At 42.8% G+C, this 22,941-nt stretch overlaps 1 protein-coding gene across 2 annotated transcripts; it reads right to left on the bottom strand.

Moving 5' to 3' along the window:
- Nucleotides 1-2,179: 2,179 nt before the first annotated feature.
- Nucleotides 2,180-22,223, bottom strand: usp3 (ubiquitin specific peptidase 3). Of its 2 annotated transcripts, XM_084061035.1 has the most exons (16): nt 21,873-22,223; nt 20,717-20,777; nt 20,230-20,367; nt 19,103-19,186; nt 18,753-18,834; nt 18,048-18,130; nt 17,325-17,438; nt 14,531-14,644; nt 13,124-13,273; nt 9,261-9,367; nt 9,088-9,168; nt 8,856-8,974; nt 8,472-8,585; nt 7,108-7,175; nt 2,942-3,116; nt 2,180-2,911 (listed from the first exon to the last, which is right to left on the bottom strand). In XM_084061035.1, exons 1-16 carry the CDS (start codon nt 21,964-21,966, stop codon nt 2,456-2,458), a joined length of 2,040 nt encoding a protein of 679 aa, XP_083917161.1. In that variant the 5' UTR covers nt 21,967-22,223; the 3' UTR covers nt 2,180-2,455. The 2 variants fall into 2 exon arrangements, with proteins under 2 accessions (XP_083917161.1, XP_083917160.1); XM_084061034.1 differs by having other exon boundaries at nt 2,180-3,116.
- Between the last annotated feature and the right edge of the window lie 718 nt (nt 22,224-22,941).

Here is a 22,941-nt window from a genome sequence, read left to right as displayed (position 1 = left end):
ACAGCTCCACGTGGCTGCAACTCAGTATGGAAAGCAAGCAGACAAGGATCAGGTGATGTTCAACTGAACATGCAAGGGCAAGATGCGTGACCTATGTCTTTGAACATAGTATGGTTGTTGGTGCATGATGTGGTGGTTCCATATGCATCCCTTCTGGGAATTTTCGCAAACTAGAGAATGGTGTGTGTGTGTGTGGGGGGGGGGGGGGGGGATCTTTATTATGTACACCTACCAGGTGTATGAGGATAATGAACTCTTAATGTATTAATGTATGTTAGAAATTGTATATGAGCTGGACCGATAGGACAAGAGGAGGCTCGAAGCATCCCCTAGCATGGTGCCCGGTTACCCCGCCCCCAGTAGCCCCAGGCGGCGCCCTCTCCTATGGGTGCCCTACAGGAGGCGCTCTGACAGCGCAGGGGTACAGGGTGGAATAATTTCAAATCATCCAAAAACGTACCCAGTAGCATCTGTTGCATCACAGAGCCTCAACCAGTTATTTCCTGCTGTACCTGATACCGATATACGCATCTCCTGTCCATCAAACCCATGGGGGCGTCAGGAAAACCCTGCCGTTTTCCTGTGAATCATAAACGTTCTGTGGCAGAGCACTCCTCCTCGGTGTTACACAAACAAGGCAACGTGAGCCTATTAGCAGCTGTGACCTAAACGCTGGGAGGGGGAAAAAGGCCACTTGTGTCTTAAATGAGGACAGAGTAGCGAGTCCATAGACAAGCCACCTGTGAGAGAGACACCAAGAGCAGCTGTTCCTTTTTAGCATACAGGAGGGCTTGTTCCTGCCTAAGTGGGGGGGCTGACTAGCTGGCTGGCACGTGTCCTGATGGGAGCTCCTGTGTGTGGGTGGAGATGTTCAATAGAGGGAGAGGAGCAACATAAAGCCTTGCAGGAGCATTTACGCTTTTGCCTCAGTGCTTTTAGTTGACAAGAGCAATGGTTTTCATCAATTAACTACCATAATAAAAGGCAATGGAAAAATTATACTGGGTTTTCAAAAGGTGTCCTTGCTGGTGTGCACATCTTACACATTCATGTGGCAGTGCAAGAGCGAGAACATACTGTACTCACAGGTTTAATGTTAGGAATATTTCATCCCTGCCTAGTACCTATATGTTTTCTAACTTGGGTTTTTACTTGGTAAGAAACACAAAGAATAGTCATTGTACATAGAAGACTGAGAGGGGAAAACAAACAGATTTCAGATGATTGGACCCAACCTGTCATTTAATTTCACAATGACACATAACATGATACTAAGCATAACCCAGCAAATTAGGATGCCAAGCTAATACAGACTCAAGACATTGGACAAAATATGGAAAATGTTTTAACCACTTGAATCCTAGAATCCCTATTCTGGAGGGGAACATCGCTGAAAATAGCAGATCCACCTGCTCACAACGCGTTGAAACACTGAATATTATTGCCTACTACTGTATGTTCGAAAGAGATTTGCTGTACAGGGGGGAAAAGTACAGAGTCAAACCCAGTCAACTTTAGTTTACGCTTTAGACTAGAGTGTTAAAGTGGTCAAATGTTGATAGTTTCTGGTCACACTGGTGCTGGTAAAGAGGTTACAATAGATTTTCTTGTTTCTAGTCTCATGGCTGTTTGTAAACCACTGGTCTAGCCTACACTGCTGTGTCTTAATAGGCAATTAGCCTTACTTAAACAAGTCTTGCTGGGTTTAAATACTTAAACCCTTCTTCCATAGTTTCAGCATACCTTGGTGATGGATCTGATGACGCATGTTGCCACAGCAGATAATGACATCAAAGGGATGAGTGGAGATGATGTGCAGGTGCTGGGGGCCACAAATTAATCATGTGCCTAATAACCTGCTTTATTGCAAGAAGTAATCTCAAGATAAAATTATGCATTTTCATTATTCCATATCTAGGAGTATTCCTGATGATATTGAAAACCATACCTTCAAGATTTCTAAATGACTTGGTATACCATAATACCTTTATACCGTCCACCAAGCCTACTACCACCTTTCTCAATAAATCTAAGAGTCAGGAAATGTCTAGTGAATAGGAACTTTATAAAAACAATTATCTAACATTCCGACACAGTTAATTTCAACTGTATGACCTTAACACTGGAATTAACTGAGATTTTCCAAGGCCAAAGCTTTTTTAATCACTATAAAAAATAATGACCTTTTAGAATCTTATATGAGGAGAAAAGGCCACCTCCACTGATTGAACTGGTGGAACAAAAAAAATAAGTAAGAAAAGAAAATCAAGTGGCAGGTTATGCTAGAGGTTGTCTAATAAAATGCAAAAAGAATAGAATAACGTACACTTACAAAGCTTCAAAATGAAAAGAACTAATTAAGCACTGTGCGAGAGGTGTTGTCTGGGTGAGGCAGATATGGCGTGAAGAGCAGGTCTGAGCCCAAGATAGTCTCAAGGCATCATTGTGTGGGAGTCTATACAGCTCGGCTATCATTGCCTGTGGCAGCCTTATCCAAGGCAACCTTATCTGAGGTATCACTGGCAGCCATAAGGCCGTCTGAGGGCATCTTCTCCAAGTCAGCTCTGTCTGACACAGCCCTGACGTCGGCCATCTCTTCCAAACCCGCCTCATCAGAGCCTGCCATGTTCATGGCAACCCTGTCGGACTGTGACATGTCCAGGGCGATCGTGTCAGCTGCTACCGTGGCCATGCCGAGCTGGCTCTGGCCAACTTTCTCTTTGGCTGCCATGTCCAAGGGAAGCTTATGGTGGTCAGACGTGTCAAAAGTATTCCGATCTGTGACTATGTGGTCTGAGAAAGCGCCACTGTCCATGGATGCCATGTCACAGACTGCCATGCTCGTGGTCTCTTGGTCCTCATTTGGCCTGTCCGTGGCCACCCGGTCCACAACCGGACTGTCTGTGGCCACCTGGTCTGCAACCGGCCTGCTTGTGGCCACCTGGTCTGCAACAGCCCAGTCTGTAGCATGCTGGGCCGGCTTCTCCACATAGAAGAGGACGTAGGCCTTGGCTTTCCTCACGGTGTCCTCCTCTACCAGGGTCACCGTGCTGTCGTTGAAGTGGTACCAACGACCCTCGTGGCTGCCGTATGCTGTGTAATGCCCTGATCCAATTCTGTCAATAAAGAGATATACGTCACGACTGACTTCATGCAGGATCGACACACAGGACAAAAATGAGGACCACAATGGAAAGAAGTCCAGGACTTTATTGTGCATAATGTTTAATGCTTTTTCAAATAAATCAAATCAAATGCCTCTTGGAAGCATTTGGTGCTTCCAAAATGTTTTGCTTTAATCATTTTAAATGCCCTACTCGTTAAGTTTAAAAGACCATACCCGTGACTCATGCTCCAGTTGAGTCTAAAAATACAAATTGAAAAATCCTTGTTTTGTTTCCTTTGACATTGAATGGCCTATTCAAACGCTTTATACATATTTTGCTGTTTTCAAAAATAGCCAATTCAAAAAACTCTTTTCCCAAAAGGAGAGGGAACGGTGTCTACGAGTTCACGTCTGGTCGTGTGCGGTGAGCATAGCAGGAGTTTCATTTCCTCAAGTCACGTGCTGCCACCTTCACTAAGGAGCATGTGGGCCGAACTACAAGAAAAACACAGTGCAGTGCAAAATATGCAGCTTTAAATGTGTATATCATGTCTACAATGCATATAAATCAGGCTTTATAGATTTACCGCTACCTATGACAATGACAAAAAGTGGTGGATAAAATGCTGACTGTGTGCAAGCACTGTGCAACGCGTATGGATTATGGTAGCAGAAACACTTCCAATATGATGACCCGTTTATGAAGACATCACCACAGCATGTCTGATGACAGTGCAAGGAGGAGAGACAGTTGGGAAGGAATGATCACCTCCTTCTCCCCCAAAGGATTTAAACAGTGTCTCCATGCATGGGGGAGGGTGGTTATGAAACATTTACAACCCTATGCAGTCATGGGATACTTGATTTCAGCATATGATTATAGTGAGCTGCGCTGTCCCCTCTCGCAAACCTTTCAGCACCAAGTTAATTATAACTACGGCAATGCCGGTTGGGAACGCAAGCCCCTTCGGTTATGCAATACCCATTGTACCCTTTGTCAGAATACTTAATGCAGTACACATTATACAGTAGGACTTGGAGGCCAATCTATGACATCCATACTATGTCATATTGATGACATCAGGATCTCCATATATGGGCATAAAATCAGGTTCTCGAGATATGCGGGGGAAAGTCAGATTACGTGCACTTATAGATGTTTTATGTTATTCATGATCAAGCACAACTAGGAATTATCAAGTAAACACTTTCTTTAAATAAAGACAAACATTTGGGATACGCAAATTCTGAGCATCGGTTAATTGCACACAAAAAAAGCACAAAGTCGACCAACTTTGCAGAGTTGTTCACATCCCTAGTCAATACATGTCATTGTCTAATCACACCTATATACATACCGGTATATTATTGTACAAAAAACAGACCATTTCCCTGTTAGACTTTATTTTTAGATGTATTCCTTCTTTCTAGTTCAGTTCACCCTTACTTGAATGATTAAGTCAATATTAGGTAAACATCATTGCACAGATAATAAGTGACAGACGTTTGAATTTAGTTTCTACAGCTATATTTAACTTTTCAAAACAATCAGTTTAATGACAACAGGGATTTTACTTTGAAAGTACAAATACACCTGTGGAACTTCACTGTACCTGCTATATGTCATTAAGTACCGTATAATATATCTTCACTCTATTATTACAATATTTGATTATTTGACCTGATTCTGTTTCTATCCTGTTTTGTTTTCTTGCTCTCCTCTATTCTTCCTCCCCTTCCCTGAAAACTACAGATGGAGCCTGTGTGAAATAATTTCACCCACTTTACACCTGTAAACCTGTGATATGACAATAAAGCTATACAGCATGACAATAAAGCATTACAGATTCTGTAATGATATGTAGTGTTGGATTACCCATCTCACGCGAGAGTGATTTTCATACTGTGAATGGAATCCAGTGACTTCCTTGAAAATCAAACAAACTATGGTATGGTATGCTTTGAAAAATGATTGGCAGGAACGTCCAGTATACTGTGAGTCATAATCAATGGGCCCAACATGGCAGACCACTGGTATAGTCCTTTAATACCTTCTCATTAAACTAATACATTTTCCCCAACAAAAGTTCCAACAGGGAATACACATTAATTCTACGGCTGTGGTTCATGAGTTAGAGTGGTTGCTGGGGAACTGGAAGGTTCCCATTTCGATCCCTGGCTCTTCCTGGCTTTGTGTCGAAGTGTCCTTGAGGCGTTATTATGGATCCCACCGCGGTTATTGGCAAAACCCGCTGTGAATGGTCAGTAGTCGTTGTGATTGACAGTTCTCGTTTTTGCAACTACGCCTAAACCTAACCTTAACCCTAACCTCAGTAAGACTATGCCTAACCCTAACCTCAGTAAGACTATGCCTAAACCTAACCTTAACCCTAACCTCAGTAAAACTATGCCTGCCAGGGAGCCAATCAGACAGGTAAGGCGGGTCTATCTAACTATATAAATGGCGACCGACTTCCGCACCCTAGGTGCGACACCCCACAGCTCTGTTATCGAATAAACAACGCACCGCCAGACCACATGTCGGCAACTGACTCGCCACGGCGGCCGCGCTGAATTTACGCCTCGCGTAGGGGACATCTCACTGCTCACTACAGCTTTTCCACCGCGCAACATAATTAATTCTACTCACCAAATGTCGGACAAAACGGAAGGGGAGGCAGCTTCGTACCGTTTACCGTGCGCACGACCTCATCACCACAACAGCTGCCAGCCGCTGCGGGGGTTTTTTCCTTTTTTTCAAAACTTTTTTTTTGGTCACCATTTTCTCCAGGCACCATTTCTGGTGTAACGTGCGGCAGCATGCGCTGGCTTGCGCCGCCATTGCACTCTGCCCATCTCCTCCACACCAACACACACGCAGCTCCTTTGCTTCAACCCCCCCCCCCCCCCTTTTTACGTACCTCCTTTGTTCCACCCAGGCCGTTACTTTCACTTCACTCATGTCTCGATCACACTATGTCCGTCCTTCACGTGCCATGTTCATCCCAAACACAAAAACAAACAAGTCGGGTTGCCAAGTCGTTGGCATGCCAGGTTCTCTAAAAACAAGCGCCAGAAACAAGCAACCACCTTCATGAAAAAAAAAAAAACACCGAAGGGGTCCGCCATGTTCCAGGGGGGTCCCCGCGCGGCCCAACACTCCACAGGGGGGCCGTCGACCAGCAGGGGGTCCGCGGGGGTCCCCCTCAAACATCAAAAAAAATTTTTTTTTTTTTACTTTTCCACAGTTTTACTCCAGCAATTTGAGTACCCCAATATACACGCGGCCACGCTGGGCCCCGTGCGCGGCTGGGGTTGAGGGGGGCGTAGCCCCCCGAAACTCTAGTATCCTATAACGTTGGTGGGATTCATAATCACGCATCCTTGAGCAAGACACTGAACCCCTAACTTCTTCTGATGAGGGCGGTGTCTGCATGGTTGCCTCCACTGTCGGTGTGTGAATGTGTGCGTGTGAATAGGTGAATGTAACGTACATTGTTAAGTGCTTTGGTTAAAAGGTGCTATAGACCATTGCCAAAAGTGGGTCCAGCATAGCAACACAGCTGCAGTGCAATATTGCCACCTAGTGGTCGATGGCAAAATAGCAACAGGTTTAAAAACAACATGAACTACTTTTCCTGATCACATCTTCAGCACTTGTCAACTAAATGCCTTGCCGTGTCTAATGGCATGTTAAATTACAGCTTAAAAAGGAAAATGCCACTGAGTCCCAGCCTACAGCAAAAGGTAGAGCTGTCAAGGCAGATGCTAATTTATACGTAGATGTAGCAGAGACTTTGTCGCAATGTATTTTTACTGGTTAAATAAAGGTTACATATCAATTAGTCTGATTTTTTAAAGGCAGCTAGCCTTATTGCTTTTTACCTTTACTGTATTTATTCAATGAATTTGAACATACTTGGCCAATAAACAAAATAGTAGTACCAATAGAGGGACCATTTATTTTTATTCTCTGTAATAAACGTTCAAAGGCTACTCACCCGGATCCATGATGTACCACCACAGCAACAAGGTCATAAAGGCAACTTCCTGGCAAGGAATTCTCTGGCTGTGGAAATATAACAGCAGGATGAGAAGTCTTCGAAATGTGTTTTGCACATAACAACTAGAGCCCGACCGATTGGTTTGGCCGATATATTGGCCATTGGATCACTTTTGTTTGTGTGTATTTTACTTGTTTGCTTGTTCATTTTATAATTAATATATTTTGCAGGGATTATTTTCAGTCAAGGACCAAGCTAATTGTGGGAGGCCACAGCGGTATGCACAGCTTCCCCACATTATAAGTTATAGCTTGGGTGCTGCAGGTTGTTAAAACACGGTAGAACTGATATTCTACCACAATTCAATCATGTCTATAACTTAATGTTGTTCATAAATAGGCTGCTATTTCCAGACAGCCTGATTGAAAGGCGTTTCTCTGCACAACCAGTGGACTTCAGTGTGCTGCCCAATGGGCAACCGGGCAGTACAGATAATTATATTTTCAGACAAAAGGGTGTCAAATATGAATTTGTGTCTAACAAAATATGCGTCTCACCTGACAGGCAAAAATAGTGCCACCTACTGCTTAGTGCTTATCTCATGAACCTCCTAATAATCAATAAATGATATTACTGGATGGAAACGTGAAAATACACATTTAGTTTTGCAGACTTTCTGAAAATTAGCTTCATATTTGCATTTTAATGGTAACCCACTGACATCAACCTTTCTGGTGAAGCTCAGAAATCCCCAAGAATGAGGGAGGGGGATAAGAAGCCATAAATGAGTCGTAAGGAAACACTACCCCTCCTCTTTGCCTGGCCTACTTGTTGTTAACTAGTTGTAGGAACTATTGTTGTATTGTTGTATTGGATCTTGCTTAGTCGTTACACTTTTGTATTATCTCGTGCTCATTTGATTTGGCTATTTTATCTCATGTGTTTAAGAAAGCAGGTAGCTGATATATTGCACTTTTACCTTAGCGCTAGGTATACTCTTGGTTGCTTGTTTTTACAGGAAATTCACTTAAGACCTCTGGTGATTAGTAGTTTCGTTCCCTACCTATGTTGAATGCACTTTTTGTAAGTCGCTTTGGATAAAAGCGTCTGCTAAATGACTGTAATGTAATGTAATGTAATGCAAGCTAATTTTATATTTAAAAAAAAAACAATTTTATGGTTCTATAATTGCAATTGAAATAAATGTACTAATTATGTTATTTCATTACTGCGTTTCAGCATCGACTGCTTGTGTCATAGGTTTACAATTGACTTGATGATGTGTGTGAATTCATAAGCTTTGCACAAGCAATATACAGTACTTTTATGTTGGGTTAGGGTTAATGTCTGTTTCCACTCACCTCCAGTAAGTAGCCCCTCATATCCAGGCCTCGCAATGGGAACTCCACATAGGTGTCCACTTTATTTCTGAGATAGGCCGTCCAGTGAAACCGTTTCAGGTGCAGACACAACACCTACCAATGGGAAGAAAATGTCTAGTCATGACAACTTCGCTGTTTATAGTCTCCTATATACACAGTAAAATTCTCAGTGTTCATTTAACTCAGAGTGTACAAATGGAACCAAATGCAACCTTACAAGTTCATTTGATTACATTTGTAACATGTGTATACTCTCAGAGTAAAAAACTGGATAACACAAATAATTAACACACAAATAACAAATGAATAAAATGGCTTTACAGTAGAGTTGAATAGTTGAAAAGATAATTGCATCGTATTTACCTTAGGCAGCTTCTGGACCCAGAACTTCTTGGTGGATTTCTGTCGTTTTTTACACTTATGACACAAGTAAAGCTCCGTTTCGTCAAGCTCTTCCAGGTCTGTGAAGCTACGAAGGCAGTCTGAAAATAGACAAGAAACACAGAAAATGCTCAGACACAGTCACACTGGTACACTCTGCTTAGATGTGAAGGTTTCAAGTGATAACTGCTACAGTTGAGAAACGATGCATTACCACGCAAGGTGCAAGTAGGGCCTGGTTTCTGGTCCTTGCTTCTCTTGACTCTGAACTGGCTGGGTATGTCCAAAGACAGATCTAGAGAAACATGCAGAAAAAAGCTGAAGCCTCTTTCTTGCTGCCACATGACCAACTGTAGTCCAACAAAGAAGAACAGCAGAATATCTTACCAAGGAATGGATCAAACTTCCGAGATTCTGTCCCACAAATCAAGCAGTTGACTTCATTCTGCAGCACTCCACCAAACAAAGATGTGACAACTGTGGAGCTTCCATTTCTGAAATGAACCACAATCGTAGGGTGGTTTTACAACTCAAATGTGTTCAAAACAAAGGTTTCAAATGCATTAAACAAAACTAGTGCAGTGCTTGTTTGGAGCGGGTCGGTTCTAGAGAACCGTTCAGTTTCACTTACATACATACAGACGTTCCTGTAGAACAAGTGATATTATGTTTATATAATTTGACTGGACCAATTGATGGTTTCTAAATACACTCATTCATTTCAACAGTCTCCTACATAGTTGCATTCCCAGCAGGATTATTCTACTGTACCACTATAAAGCCCACACAAACCACTGAGCTCATCTTTCCACTCAAACAGAGAGCGTCTCCTTTCAAACCCCAATGGTTCTAATCAGCCCCCCGCCCACAGGAGTGGCCCAATTCTCTCACAACTTGCTACAAAAATCCCTCATGAAAAACTATATAATCTCCTACATTTCATTTTCCACCTTCACATGTGTCTCCTTCTCTAATAATCAAAAAGTGCTATATATTTCATCTCGCAATCTACTTCCGGATGGTTCGTTTTGCACCTTCTCTTGCCACATCGGTCACGGGAAAGAAATAAGCACTGCCGTGGTCTATGGAAACGACGAGCCCAAAAGTGCACCCAAATAAGCCCACAATCGCTTATACAAACAGTCAGACCTGGCAACGCAGCCTACGCCAATCATGCGTGAGAGATCTACAAGCTATGGGGCAGAGACGCCACCGTATCTTAGCAACAACTACAGCGCTCACTCTCATTGGTCGTGTCACGCTAAGAGCAGTCTCCAGACAATGGCATCTCAGAGAGCTTGCTGTAGTGTTTATATATCTATGGCTGTAGCCATCACAGTCTAGCCTGGGTGGCAGCCTGCTTCGCTGCGTTCGGCGGACTTTTTTTCTCTCTCCACAGAGAAAAAAAAATCCGCCGAACGTAGCGAAGCAGGCTGCCACCCAGGCTAATCACAGTCAGTCGCAGCGACGACGTACAGGGCGCTGTGATAGCTGCCATGTCGCTAACGCTAACGTGGTCGTCATGCCTGCAGCGGCTGTGCAATCACTTTGTCAACAATGCACGTTCGTGTGGTGAATGTCAATATTGCTGCTCAGTTAGTCCATTGTAGATGGTGTATGTTTGTGTGTGTCTTCTGGAGAACTATGTAGCTCCACAGCAACTACAGTAACTAACGTAATGGCAGGACCGCCCCGTGCTACGCATGTTAGGCTGCATTATGGTCATGTAGTAAATTCAGATAATTTCGCTCAGATTAGAGCAGTGCTTATCAACCCTTTCAGGCCGCCCCCCCCCCCCCCCCCCCAAATAAACGTACTTGATCTGGGGACCCCCCCATTCTGTTTGACTCCGTTCCACAAGTAAATATTGTGAAAATAGCCGATCTACAAGTTCGCAACGCCTCACGTTGAGAGGCTTTGTAAGCTTGTAGATCGGCTATTTTCTACATGATTGCCTCTTTCTTAGATTATTTGACAATGTGGCCCATGTTTTTAGAGTATAGTTTGTTGACTACTTTTGTGGCAGAAATGGTCATTTCCTTTACTTTCGTTTTTTAATTGTCTCCGCCAAGCCCAAAGGCATGGCGCAAGACTATGTTTCACCCCCTGTCCGTCCGTCTGTGATAGCTAATCTCTCACATCGTTGACTTGATCGCAGCGAAACTGTGCACACACACTCCCTGGATGCCAATTCAGAACCTCTGCCCTATTTCTTTCACATGGCCCTGTTACAGTGCCACCAGGAGGCCGCTTTTTGCTAAACACATTTTCTCACAGTACTCCTACATATTTTGCCCAAACATCACGCAAATCGGTACACAGTATCTCCACAGTCATTAAAAAAAAGGCTCTTTCAGATTTTTCATATTCCATCCTGATTGGCTAAAATGGCTTCCAAAGTCTGCAGGACTGCTCCGTTTGGACCAAAATGCCTCACATTATGAACACAGCATGCACTTTCCGTGCAACTTTGCACCCACATTCCCACTATGCCGAGGAAGAAATTCCACTTGAGATTTCTCTAATCAGCCTCATGGTGGCGCTATAACAGACCGATGTGGAGAGTCAGTGAGAGCTGGATAAACGAGGTAAAATGTGTCAAAAGGAGTCTGTACGGCTGTCGATATGACGTCGGTCGGAGAGGAGATATTGTGTCTTTTGGACAAACAGCAGCGTGGTGCTGATGTTTGTTGTGTGAAGCAGCTTAATGTCAGAGTGTTTGTGTTGGAGCGCCTCAGTGCGGCTGCAGAGTTCATGTGCAACCTCTTCCAGAGAGAGACAGAGACACTAGAAACTCTGCTGGAGAAAAAAAAACACTGCTGGGCATTGACTTTCATATGGACATTGATCTACACACTGCAGGTATATCTGCTACACACACAACATCAAACTAAACACTACAGGTATGATGCAGCGTTTGCATTCCAGCCAGCATGCCAGCGTAGTTCCCATATGGTTTCAAGGTGGGCTAAACCATATGGACCCCATGTCAGCAATGTCAGCGGCATCCACTTCAGTCCCAACTGCGATGCCCATGCAGGCTATAAGTAGCTTCTACCTGGCCCTTAGGTGGGCCCCAACTAGCCATGTTTATGTGGGACCAAGGCGGGTCCTAACTGGGTTTGCCCATGCAGGCTTTAACTGGGTTCTACCTGGGCCCTAGGTGTACCCTAACCAACCAGAGTGCAGTGCCCATCGCTCCAATTGTTGTGACGTCAGGGCTCTCAATACTGCACATTGGTGGAGGAGGAGGGGCCGCAGGGCGACCGCACACATCGCTGAACCAATGGTAGCCCACGGATGTTTCCTCTGGGGATTTACAATCTGCCCTATGCCACATATCATCCGCACTACAGGGTCTTCACTGACCGAGCCACGGCCCCACTGGCCCTCATGACGCTACGCCACTTATATGAGTTGCCAAGTGGCCGCGGGCGCTACGTGGGCGTGGCCGCGGGCTAGACGCGAGCCCCCGCGTAGCGGGGGCGAGCTTCTAGTCTCAACAAAGAGGCCAAAGACATTGGCTTTTTATGTATCAAGGTACAGTAAGGAAAAGTGAGTGGTCTGTAGGGCTGGGGGGTAAGATCATGCAGATGTGGAAATCAGGCAGGGGCCATGATAAGGCTGAAGAAAAATGACATCCTCTTCCAAATATTCTGTTAGTTAGATGAGCTTAGAAGCAGGTTGCCTTTCCGGTTCTAGACTTGGCTATTACACCATTCACCGACAGATGGTGTGTGTCTCCTTCATGATCAACAATATGGTGTACAGACAATAAGGCGTGCCGAAATGCTATCAGCAACAGTGGCCTAACATCAGGACAGCAACCGTTGGACATTGGACCATGTTATGCTAATTATACACCATAATCAATGCGATCTATTTTGCTTTATTCTGGCTTTTGAATCTTCTTATTACGTTTGCATATTACTAACATTATTTATTTGATTAAGCTACTGTATGTAGTATTTTGTCTGCAAAATCAAGTGAAAAACAAAACGTAAATGTCTCAATGAAGAAATCGATCCATATATTTATTCTTTTTTAAAGTTTAAACTTTAGTTTAGTTGAACCTTTAAACTATTTGAGCAGCATATCTGTGGCCCACTAGGAGGTGCTCTGAGGCCCAGTTGAGAATGGCTGTTCTAACCCATGTATAGCATTTGAACACATGACAGCTTTTAAATCACGCAACGTGCAATAACGTGCAACACAAAGCTTTAGACAAAATGAGGTTACTAGGACCGTACATGTAGCATTTCCCCCCTGGGGTGGAGATCCTGAGGCCATCCTGAGGCAGAGCAGTGCAGGCAGCCTTGCTGCGGCTGCTCTGGAGCTCCCGGTGGAGGTGATCCAAAAGGTAGCGCATGAACTCATGGGCATCCTGCTGTTGATAACCCCTAGACACAAAAACAGGTCATTGAGGTGCACAGTAAAAGACTACTTAAACTCTGAGAGTGTACAAATGTAAACAAGTCATAACATTTACTGAAATAAAACTTTAAAATATGTTTATTGTTGATTAGTCACCTTTACAACAAGGTATAACTTGTAAGGATTGTGCAATCGTGGAATGAGCAACACAGCTAAACGTGCCAAATCCCCCAATATGCTTCTGTTGGTAATCACTCTCGTTTTGAGCGACCTGCCAGCACACAACTCCAACTTTGTTGAGTTTGTGTATGCTCCAAGCAGCAACACTGCCCTCATGGAAAGATGCCATGTCTGTCCGTTCAGGATAAAGCCTGTGCAATAGGGCAAGTAATTGGTAAATGGTGCATTTATATAGCGCTTTTATCCAAATCGCTTTACATAGATTGTGCATTACATTCACCCATTCACACACATATTCATACACCGATGGCAGAGGAAACCCTGCAAGGCACCAACCTGCTCATCGGGAGCAATTAGGGGTTCAGCGTCTTGCTCAAGGACACTTCGACACTAACTCTGGGGGAGCGCCCCAGCCTGGGATCGAACTAGGAACCTTGTGGTTTCCAGTTCACTCTACCCGGCCACTCTACCCCTGAGCCACTGCCGTCCCGCAAGTGGAAGCCGGCGTTCCGTTACGCAGTGTGGCAGCATTATTTGGTGTCAGCCCTGGTACCATTTTCAAACTTAGGACCAAGTTCTGCTGTGAGACTGGTGAAGTCAAAGACAGACCATGAAGTGTCCGTCCGAGGAAGACAACACCCCGAGAAGACAGGTTCCTCACCCTTGCTTCACTGAGGAACCTTCCAGAGATTTACAGGCAAGATTTGCACAATGGTACCACAGACAGCTCTCTGTCAAAGTTGCAGGACCCATGCTCAGGTGTCAGTCACACACCTGCCAGCAGGTGTGTGCTGGCAGGTCACTCAAAACGAGAGTGGAAGCATATTGGGGGGCGCTACCCACACGTTAAGCTGAGTTGCTCATTCATTCCATGATTGCACGATCTCTACAAGTTATACCTCGTTGTAAAGGTTACTAATTGACGACAACAACAATATAAAATACAATACTAATTAGTATTATTGAAGGGGAGAAATAATCGTGAAGTTAAGTTCTGAAACCTTTTTTAGGAAATTTATTTTAGCCTATTAGTTGCTCCACAATATGATTGATTCATATATTTTCCATTATTATCATTATCAACATATGTTTCCATAGAGTACCTGAAACTTGGCATGATTTTCCAAATTACATAGAATAAGGAGTCTGGGCTGAAGGCAGTCTGGCTTCCTTGCCACAGGGAGCACAAGGTTTTCCTGAACTCCTCCACCAGAGACCTGATGAACACACACACACACACACACACACACACACACACACACACTAGTGTGAGAGGATGCAAGGGCTCAAAATGGTAAATACTGTAGGAATGGAACCAGTGGCGTTCCCAGGAATTACATTTAGGGCAGGCGAGATTCCCCCCCCCCTTCGAAGAGGGGGGGGGGGGGGGGGTACTAAGGGGGGGTACTCGGGGGAACAAGTTAACAAGAACACTACACTGACTACAAAACTGAAAAACGTTAATAAAATCAATAATAAGTGTATATTCAATGTATGTATTTTTATTCTAAAAAAACAGCATTACAGAAAAGGCGAACATGATGTTCTGCGCAAATTATTGACTAATTTCAACATTGCGATTACAACAGCAACAATAATAGCAACATCAAATAGTGTTCAAGCATGTAGTGATGTCTACAACATGAGATGACGGGGCTTGCTGCACTTGAAAATATCTATAAATGAATCATAGTTCAGACCTTAGTTAAATCTCTCTCAAACGCTAGGAGACACAGACTATTTAGGCGACAGTTTGTCATTGTACTTCTGTGTGTACTTTTTATGCCAGGTGAGTACAGGTGATGGCCCACTGGCCCAGACCCCCACTCCTGGCACTCCTGGCACCCCATGAAGACAAAGGCATACATTTGCATCACTATAGGCGAGGGTCGCTCTGCTGAACGGTAGTGATTGGCTGCCTGCCCGCGTGAATGGACGAGCTCAGAGGCGGGTTAATGGCCCGACGGTCTTTTACTTTATTTTCTAGGGGTGGTGAGATTTTAGTTGGGCAGGCGGCCGCCTGCCCTGCCTCTATGGTGGGTACGCCACTGAATGGAACAGTCCTTAATTTCATTTAACTTTCCATACCTTTTAAAACTCTTACTGCCCTTATTTACAGTCAGTGGTTTAAAGGCTGAGTGTTTATTATCATTTTATTTAGGTTATTCTGTGTGTTCTAATGTTTAGTTTAAGGTTTTTCTATTATTTGCATTAAATTATATTTACTTATTACAAATTTCTTAGCTCTTGTTTCCCCTTTTTACTAAAAGTATCTCTTATTTCTCCATTCAGTCTCTTTGAGAACGGTAAGAAAGCACTGCTGTTAGTTGACATTCTAACTGGGCTGCATTACTAATATGCATACTTAATGACTGACATTTGGAGGATACCCTGGTACCTTAGTATTTAACATCACAACATTATGAACTGTGGGCAATTCCCTCAGGCAAAGTCTGCATCGATGCAGACTTACGGAAAGTGACAGTTTGACAGTGGGACGGCCCTAAGTCCTCGCAGACTTCACATGATGAATGCGCATTTATGTTAGTGAGTCTGTAAGGGTGGACATTGGAATTGGTCCACAGAAACCAACATCAGTCAACAAACATCAGCCTCTACACTTTTGGATACAAAAAAAAGGAAGTAAATAGACAAATAGACAAGACTCTTAATACTGTATGCCCTGCAATTATCGAGGTTGGAAAGTCACATTGAAAAGTCACACACAGTCACTCAAGAAGATCAAGTTAATTGTGGAGTGTGTCCAAGCATGATAGACTTTAAAAGACAGAAAAGAATAGTGAAAGGCACTTTGAACTGAAGTGATCAAACAAGAGAATGAATGTGCCGTATATCAACAGTGTTGTGAACTGTTTTGCAAACATGGCACGCTGCAGATCACCATGACACCCTCAGCGATGTCTGTCTCTAAGACAAGTCTTACGTAAAGCAGGGTCATAAAGTGCCTTTGCTCATTTGAGACACTCCCTTCAGGTTCAGACAACCACAGTCTAACCATGGAATTCTCCTTTATCCCAATAGTCTAAAAACAGCACAACTCCCTATTTCACACTCCTTACATTCTGTGCATTCATTTTTGAAAAGATGTATCATTATTTAGGGCAAATATTTATTTATTTTAGATAGGAGAGTATAGAGACGGGGAAAGACGTGCAACACATAGCTCCAGCTGGAATCGAACCGGACGAACTTGCAACCATATGGTGGCCACACTAACACCCACCGGTAAACTCCCATTTTGTGTATGGGAGTTGTGTATACTATATTGTGAATGTGTTTCTGTGAAATCTTATTTATCATTATATCCTGCACCAAATCAAACTTTCCCTTAAGAACTTTGTTGTTGGGACTAGGAGCAGAGGTTTCCCGACATACTGTAGTCATTTTTGTTGTTGTTTCGTATTCGTTGCTTTTGCCATTCCTGCTCGAATCCCCCTGACACCATCTAGCAACAATGAGTCATGGGGTTTGGGCAAAATCACTTCTGCATGGTACAGGTACATCATGCTATGCTTTACCCGTCATGAGCTCACCAAGCCTGTGAAAGCTCATAACTGTTGTCCAAAGACATGGTCTTGCTATATAAACTACAGGTTAAGCTTTAGCCTCATTGTTGCCATTTAATTAAAATGTACTTTATCTTTAAGTATATCCTGATTTGACATGGCACCTATAAAACGACTGCTAGGCAGTACAATTAACTGAAAATTATAATCCATCTACAGAAGTTATTTTCATTGATTGTGGGGAAAGATTCTAGTTTCTAACCTGCCATAATATTAAAACAATTTTCTATAACACTTCTTTCTACTGTACTCTCGCTGCAAAGTATCAATTAATTTCAGGTGAATGCACTCTTCCTGAAAAGGACCTTACACACTGCTGTCCCCTTGGCTTCGGGTGTGGTACATCCTCCTTCCCGCCGTCTTACCACTGCGTAGCGCCACCGCTGGCAGCTCCTTGAAGTAACCACTGAACTGCTGAATGTTGCTGAGAAAGAAACATGTACAGGAAATGCATTTTAGAAACCATGAGAACACGGTGAGAGAAATACAGATGATTCCAGGCAGGCAGTACATCCACAATATACACACACAAAGAGAGCAAGGGATTTCTACATTTTAATTGAGGTAAGGCCGTAAAAGGGACAGGAAAGTGAGGGAACAATGGAGGAATGACGTGCAACACAGGACTCAAAGCAAGACTTTGCAGTTACGTGGTTGCAGCATTAACTGGTTGAGCTGCCGGGGCGCCCCAGTAATATGTGTGTTAGCTAGAAAACATGGCCTTTGAATTGCCTGTGGTTACCAAGCAGCCAGCCTAATCCCCTGTCTGTGCCCCAGACTGTATTACTAAAGGATGGCTGACCACAGGGCCCTCCATCTACAAGGAAGAGTACTACTATGCCAGGCTGCGAACACAGCAAGCCATCCAAATGGACCATATCCATACACCAGCCGCTTTGCTATTATCTGTTTATCTCATACTCGAAGGATGGGAAATCCCACCCCAATGGTGTGAGATTTTCCCATCTCTAACAAACTAATAACAAAATGGCTTATACACATATGTGGTCAATACCTAAGTTAAGATACTTACCTGAGGGACTGTAGAATGGCATTCATGAAACACGTGTTGCCCAGATTCCGTAAGCCTGTGGCGCTCACAGCTGAAGTCCCACTCTAACAGCAAAGAATGACACGTGCAATAAAGTCATGTTTAATCCCTCAAATGTAAACTCACCATGTTGGTATTAGGATTACAAAAAACTCTAATGCATTCATGAATTATACTTGACAGCAATGAAGGCTGTCAACTGAAACTGTGTGTTGTAAAAGTTTCAGCTTGTCTGATTACTTGAATGCAAGGCTATGGCACTCTTTCATTTGACCTACAGTACAGTGTACTGTTCCACTCACCACAGCACATAAACACTACTATGACAAAGACACCATACTACATTTGAGTTTGAGTGTTGATAGTAATTTCAGGAAACAGGTACTGTGCAGTCTGAATACTATTGAAGGAAAATGTGAGCCACCGTCTATTAGGTCACTAAGCAGCCTGGTAGTCTGATGCTACAAACCTTGTAGTCAATAATATAGAAATGTTAACTCAAGGCTCACGAAGGAGTAGGCCAGAATAATGGTGTAATGTAGAAAAAGCATGATGCTCAAGAAGGTCTGAGCACCAAAACAGTCCCTTCTTTCCCAAATTATGTAAATGCATCTTCTATTTTTGCATCCAAAGAGCATAACCGAGAATGGAAACAACTTAACAAGCATGAAGTTTTGGCATACATACATTGTCTTTTAAGACCTTGCTGTCTGGAGACGGGCTGTCCGAAAGTTTTCTTTTTCTTTGTCGGTCACCAGTCAGTGATGAGCTGCAAGAGAAATTGTTTCATATGAAGACTACTCTTTGCATGCTCTTGTTACTTAACTTATACATCAGCTATCTATGGCATAAAAGCTTTATCTTGGCTTTTTACATGACACTTGAGGATGAGGATGCTACATTTGATTTATTGTAATTGACTTACTGTACATCTGTCAAAGGCATAAAGGTATGAAAATATTAAGAAAACATATTAACAGTCACTGGTGTTACGGTGAGGTCAAAGACAATGACCATAATAGTGAACACATACTTACTTTTCCAAACTCTGTAGATGTTCCCTCACCTTCTGCACCTGTCCAAGTTTGGTGTCGTTGACAACAAAGTCATCACATCTGTAACTACAAACACACACAGGACGAAAACAATTCACTTACATCATGAATTAATTCACCTTCACACATGGAAGACTGCAACATTAACTGTCAATGCAAATATAACCACGAAAATGGTGACTGTGACCTCATTTTCATCTGCTGTTACAGTACATATATATATAATTTATATATTATATGCTAATACCCGTTGTACTTGTCAGAATACACGTTGAACTCGCTGTCAGAGTACCCAGTGCAGTACCCACTACCATACGACTGATCGACTAAATACGGATGACATCAATGCTGATATTGTGTTGATGACATACATGAGCAGAAATGGGAGACAGACAGACCTGCAGACATACAGATGCAGACAATTTGTGCATTGCTCTGTAAAGGAGTGGAGTTCAATTGTGCACGGCACGCTACCACTTATATTGGTGCGGTGGCACAACAATGATTCAAATCTTGGCCAATAAATGAGTGGAGTGTGTGTTGTCTAACCTCAATGTGTTGTCATGGCATCAGGCGCAAACAAATCAGTCAGCTCCATATATGGGCATAAAAGGGACAAGGACTGACAGATACAGAGATCTCCATATATGGGCATATTGGTCGGATCGGGCGGTGCGGCCTGAACCTCTAGTCTAGTATATTAAAAAGATCTATAAATTGTTGATAGGAAACCAAGCTACATTTGAAACACAAGTGTAATAATACACCAAAGAAAGACATTTAGCAGACGCTCTTATCCAGCTCGTCTTACAAGTACTATACCGATGCTATGCATGTTGGGAACGATGCAAGTGGGAACTACATGAATTTGATCCATTTAGATAAAGATGCCTTCCTTCTCCTCCATCCCAACAGTACAGCTATTCTTCTATCATATTCTTCCATCATGGCCACTTTCTGTTACATTTTATAACATTTAATGCCACAAAAGCAGTTTAAACTAATGTTACTTAATCACATGAAATACCGGTAATCACTCCCGTGTGTAAGGAGTAAGGACATTAAGTCACAAGCATTCTGCAGTGTTCATGATGTCCCAGGACACTCACCAGAATGTGCTGTAGTTACTGCAGTCCATGCAGACAGAATGATGAGCCTTCTCCTTGTCCTGTTTGTCACATCTCTTCCGGCCATCGCCGAGGAACTGGCTCTCCTCAAAGTGTTTCTTTGCATGTCCATTGACATACCTAAAAAGACAGGGATGGCTTAAACAGACTGTTCCAACACTGGTTGATTATAGAATTTAACCTAAGTCAAAATTAAGATGAATAATAACAGCCCTGTTCTTTTGAATCGACAAACACTTTTTGCAAACTATGCCCCAGTGTTGATGAACTAAGGCAATTCTATATTGCTCTACTACTTAATGGAATATACATAAAAGGGGCCTTATGGTCTGCAAGTAATGATAATACATTTAATTGTATAGTAAGAAACGTAGTTTACAAAGAGAAACAAACCTTAAAACACACAATCTAAATAAAAGAACAACTTGGTCCTCAGACCAGCTGATGACTAACCAAACACCTTATTTACCTTCCACAGTGCACGTTCAGACAGCTGAGACAAACCCATGGACTTTTGTTAGATCTGCAAACTGGACATGGAAGGAGACATGAGCAGCAGTGGTGGAAAAAGTACTCATATTTCTTAAGTAAAAGTATCAATACTGCAATTTAGAAATACTTTGCCTCTTAAATGTAGGGGAGTAGAAGAAGTAAAGATATTGACAATGGGAAATACTCCAGTAAAGTAAAAGTACCTTAACATTTTACTCAAGTACAGTACGTAAATGTCGAGTTACTTTCCACCACCAAGGAGACAAGTTGTGCCTGGTGTCTACGGTCTACTATAGCAGTGGTTTTCAACCTGTGATGATTATTGAGGGGTCCCCAGATGACAGTAAAGTGACAATTTTGGGACTTTAAGACCTTTTAATACCTAAAAAATAAAATAAATACTAGTACTGCATCAAAGTAATCAACAAACTATACTATAAAAACTGGCCAAATTGTCAAACAATATAAGAGGCAGAAATTGTGAAAATAGCCGATCTACAAGCTCACAACGCCTCGATCTGCTATTTTCACAATATTTATCTGTGGAACCAAGTCAAACAAGCTGCTTGTCAGGGTGGTTCAAATATGATTGTTTTGAGGGGATCACAACTTGAAAAGGTTGAGAGCCACTGTACTAATAGTCTAGTTTTTTGTACCCACGCCCCAAATGTTAACTCTCGCTACAGGGTAGTAGTTTAATGTAATAATCCATATCTTTCAATAAAGAAGTGTTTTAATGCCGTCTGTGGCCGAACGCCATTTGTTCACCCTCGTTTACTTCCTGTTTACATTTAGTGTAATTCTGGGTTTCACCGGATGCGCCCCGTCACTACCGCCCATTGGGAACTTCCGACAGAATCGGCCACAGACGGCATTAAAACACTTCTTTATTGAAAGATATGGATTATTACATTAAACTACTACCGCGTACAGACAGTTAACATTTGGGCCGTGGGGGTAAGCACCTTTATTTTCAATTTGTACATGTTTGGAGTGTCTACGGGGTATAGTGCTGAAAGTCCCTGTGTCCATGGGGCGTGAACCCTACAACTCTCGTAGATTGAAAACGTCAGAATCATAAATACGTATACGAGAGTTGTATTCTACAGCTAAGTAAATATCATGTTTCTCACCGCTGCAGCACCAGGAGGACGGAGTGCCATTGGGGAGTCTGGAGGAATCGACGGCAACAACACACAGAGTTGAGTTGAGATGAGGGCACTCCATCAATCAATGTAAACAAAGCGAAGACGTCGTTAACATGGATGAGCAAAAACACCAAACGCTGCACAGAAAGTGATGCTACCGCTTAACGTCAAACCCAACGAGAGCTATAGAGAGCACTAACTGTTAACGCACGTTTAGCTCCTCTTTAAGAAACACGCGCAATGAGTTGAATTGTTCATGTAATTCATAGAAACATGAAGTTATTTTAGTAAGGATAAAGTGGTGAATGTAAACCTATAACGGTGGTGACGTTTCAACTAGCTAGCATACATTGAGGAAATGACGTTGCAACGTTGCCATTTCTTGTGAGAGAAATAAGCAACCAGGTGTATGAAGACAAGCCCAAAGGAAGACTCATAAGCTATTTGAAAATAGCACACCCACAAGCTTGTAGATCAGCTATTTTCTACAAGATGTGAACATGTGGAATATTTAAACATTTTGACAACACAAATCTTGTATGGGGGGGGGGTCCCTGGGGGCCCTTGTCATGAAAATGCTTGAGAATCACTGGTCTGAACAACATTTAGGGAACAATTACTCTCTAAAAACAACTTAAACGAGCCCAAAAACCCACAACCGCCAATATTTTACAAGCAACTTCACAGAAAAACAAGTCCAACAACAAACAAGCGGACATGGCAACACTGATTGAGGAAATTACGTAGATGTTTTTGCCGGCTTCGCCTTCCTGCCCCCAAAAAAACAAACCTGAAAAAAACATGCAAAAAAGGTCTACGTACAATCCCATAGCCTAATAACTCTATTCCCATAGCCTGGAGGAACGGGTATTGCTGTGATTGGTTACTGCCTAATTTATGTTCCGTCGTACGTATGTGTCGCGCGTAGACCTGCTATTTTCCGCGCGTGACACCGTCGAATGGCGAAGTATACTTCGTTGTCGGCGGAGTCATAGCCAAGCTTATTTCATAGCGCAATAAGCTTTTTTTTTTTTTTTTTTACATTTTAACAGGT

Source organism: Gymnoscopelus microlampas, assembly GCF_963454915.1.
Source record: "Gymnoscopelus microlampas genome assembly, chromosome: 6".
Lineage (NCBI taxonomy): Eukaryota > Metazoa > Chordata > Actinopteri > Myctophiformes > Myctophidae > Gymnoscopelus > Gymnoscopelus microlampas.
The sequence above is the reverse complement of the archived record's forward strand: the minus strand, read 5'-3'. Positions and strand labels throughout refer to the sequence as shown.

What these genes read in the sequence shown, in the direction of transcription:
- usp3 (XM_084061034.1), bottom strand. Translation starts at nt 21,966, where the DNA reads ATGGAGTGCCCTCATCTCAACTCAACTCTGTGTGTTGTTGCCGTCGAT. An exon ending in GCCATTCTACAGTCCCTCAG is followed by an intron (nt 17,439 to 18,047) that starts GTAAGTATCTTA and finishes TTTCTTTCTCAG; the next exon opens with CAACATTCAGCAGTTCAGTG. An exon ending in AGCCAAGGGGACAGCAGTGT is followed by an intron (nt 14,645 to 17,324) that starts GTAAGGTCCTTT and finishes TGTGTTCATCAG; the next exon opens with GTCTCTGGTGGAGGAGTTCA.